The 2410-nt window shown below is 38.9% G+C and overlaps 1 protein-coding gene across 1 annotated transcript; it reads left to right on the top strand.

The window, feature by feature from the left end:
* Positions 1–486: 486 nt before the first annotated feature.
* On the top strand, positions 487–1891 carry LOC110444282 (low affinity immunoglobulin epsilon Fc receptor-like; the record flags this gene model as incomplete). Its single annotated transcript, XM_021488671.1, has 3 exons — positions 487–585; positions 897–1082; positions 1688–1891. Coding segments are annotated over 3 exons (489 nt in total), but the record flags the coding sequence as incomplete, so codon positions are not given.
* Positions 1892–2410: the final 519 nt, after the last annotated feature.

The raw sequence follows: 2410 nt of genomic DNA, 5'->3' as shown, positions 1-2410 counted from the left end.
TTACGCTCACTTTCTCTCTCTGCACTCATGGAATATGTCATAGCGAAATTGAAAGCACGCGGTTAGTTATTGGATTGATCGCAGGTAAAATAAACTGACCAATCACTAGGCTGATATCTGTTTTTTGAAGATTACAGAGGAACAACAGCCAACCTTAAAACCAGTAAATGTTACCGTCAGGCGACCGGGAACTTCTATTGATGTACATCAAAGGATAACACTAGTCCTCTTGTCTCACCAACAAATTGGCACACACTGAGCCTTCAAATTAGCTATGACATATTCCAGGGGTGCAGAGAGCGAAGGTGAGGCGTAACCCCTGGAGTAGCGAGGGTGTTGCTCATAACGTTGCAGTGACATGCACAAGTTATCTTCGTTACGACAAAATACGCACCAAATCTGACTTGGTAACGTATAACATCTCGTCTTGATAAAAAGGATTTTTTCCCCTTGAAATACCAGTGTTGTCTTTTTAAACGGTTATAGATTCTGGCCGTTACTGCTGGATCGGGCTGGAGAGAGAGTCGACTGGCCACTTCCGGTGGACAGATGGATCAGCTTTCAGCTACAACAACTTCCACTCTGGTGAGGATTTGCATACGTTCGTGGGGGAGGAAACTCTATAACAGGCAGGAATAATAGCAATGATGGACCGACCCATAAATATCAATGATATACAACTGAAACTAACTATAGGCATTGCTAAGAATTTATAGTTAATTAAACTTAGTTTAAAGATTATTTTGATGTCAATATATTGCAGTAACACACTATAAATACAGTGTACACGATGCAAGGTTTTGACAAGTACATAGTACTTATATATTCATCCATCTCCTTACATTTATTAAACGGCGATAGGACGACCCTGACTGGCGTTTTTTTCTTTACACCAGGTGAGCCAGACAATTACAACAATGAGGAGGGTTGTGCGCTGATGCCCTTGCATGACTCTAACTATCCTAACGGCCTGTGGAGCGACAAGAAGTGCGTGGCTCATTACGATCTCTCTTACTTCGTGTGCAAGATGTCCGGGTCCTCACAGACACACACCAGTGCACCTGTCGTCACAAACCCGCCAAGTAACAATTGTTTCCTCATATTTATTTCTTGGTTGACGATTACAGGAAGAATGTCCGGATCGCGGACGTAGAATGTTTCTGGCTACTAGTTATAAGTGCCTCGCTTTTCATCGCTCTGCTACCATCACGGTTTTACGTAAAGTTTGTCTTTATGTATAAGACATACTGGTCAAATGAATTATGTTTCTACAAAGTTACTGACCTTTTTCATTCTTCGACTACCTCCACATTTCATAGTGATGTTCCGATTGTACATGCAGATGTGTATAACCATCAATCATATTTGTCCTGTAATGTTAGCAGTTATCTTTTTATCCCAGCTTTTGGCCATTATTTCGGATGCCAACGGATAATCTTAATTAACTTACATCTCAGTCTAGTCTATCGTGTATTTGTTTTCGTTAAAAGGTAAAATCAAATTAATTTAGACAATATCAGTACACAAGTCTAGATATATGAGTTTGTTGTACAGTTGTAAAACTTCTGTGATCAAACCTGGGTGGGGGGATTATATGTTGTGTAAATAACCTAAAAAATCACGGTTACCATCCATGCAGGCAAAACTTAATGATGTACCTTTTTATTACATGTGGTATCATTCACAGGTCAAACGCTTACTTCTGGCACACACAAGTTGTATGTACAAGGGACAAACCTGATGATGGACGGACATCGTGTCTTTTTGTCCGGTACTAACCAACCGTGGGTTGCATACGCCTATGATTTTGGGAACCACCAGTATGCCTCGAGAAAGACTAAATTTGAGCAGGCTCTACAACAGGTCCATCAGGCTGGAGGAAACTCTATAAGTAGGTTTCACTGATTGGTAACTCCATACCAGTTGACAAAGAACTATATTAACTGTAAATTGTACAAGTACAAATCTAAACAAAATATTATTTACTTGTCAAACACATAATATACAATATTACGCTTTAAACATTGGTACAACATTATATTAAATGTGTCTAGCGATAAGTGGCTCACTGAACACGTAAATTTAGCATCTATAATTAAAATCAGTAAAAGTCTGTAATATCTATCTGTATTAGTTAAAAGCCGTCTTTTCTATTGCATTTTGATGAACTTGTACTACTTGCTCGCGTAAACGTCTTATTAGAATACAGCTTTTTGCTAACTAGGTAGCTCAATTGTTGAGCTTATGAACGAAATCAAATTTGAAGGATTAGACAGTAGTAAACTATGTGTTTGCAGCGTGAACTAATACTGATGGACTTTTGACTCGAACTAGATCTAACTTTAAGGTGCGGCTCTAGCAATTGTAATGGCATTGTTGAATTCGCGGTTTAATCCTTCAACAAAAAAAC

The sequence above is a fragment of the Mizuhopecten yessoensis genome, unplaced genomic scaffold, assembly GCF_002113885.1.
Source record: "Mizuhopecten yessoensis strain PY_sf001 unplaced genomic scaffold, ASM211388v2 hete_36081178, whole genome shotgun sequence".
Classification (NCBI taxonomy): Eukaryota; Metazoa; Mollusca; class Bivalvia; order Pectinida; family Pectinidae; genus Mizuhopecten; species Mizuhopecten yessoensis.
This window is presented reverse-complemented; position numbering and strand designations above follow the sequence as displayed.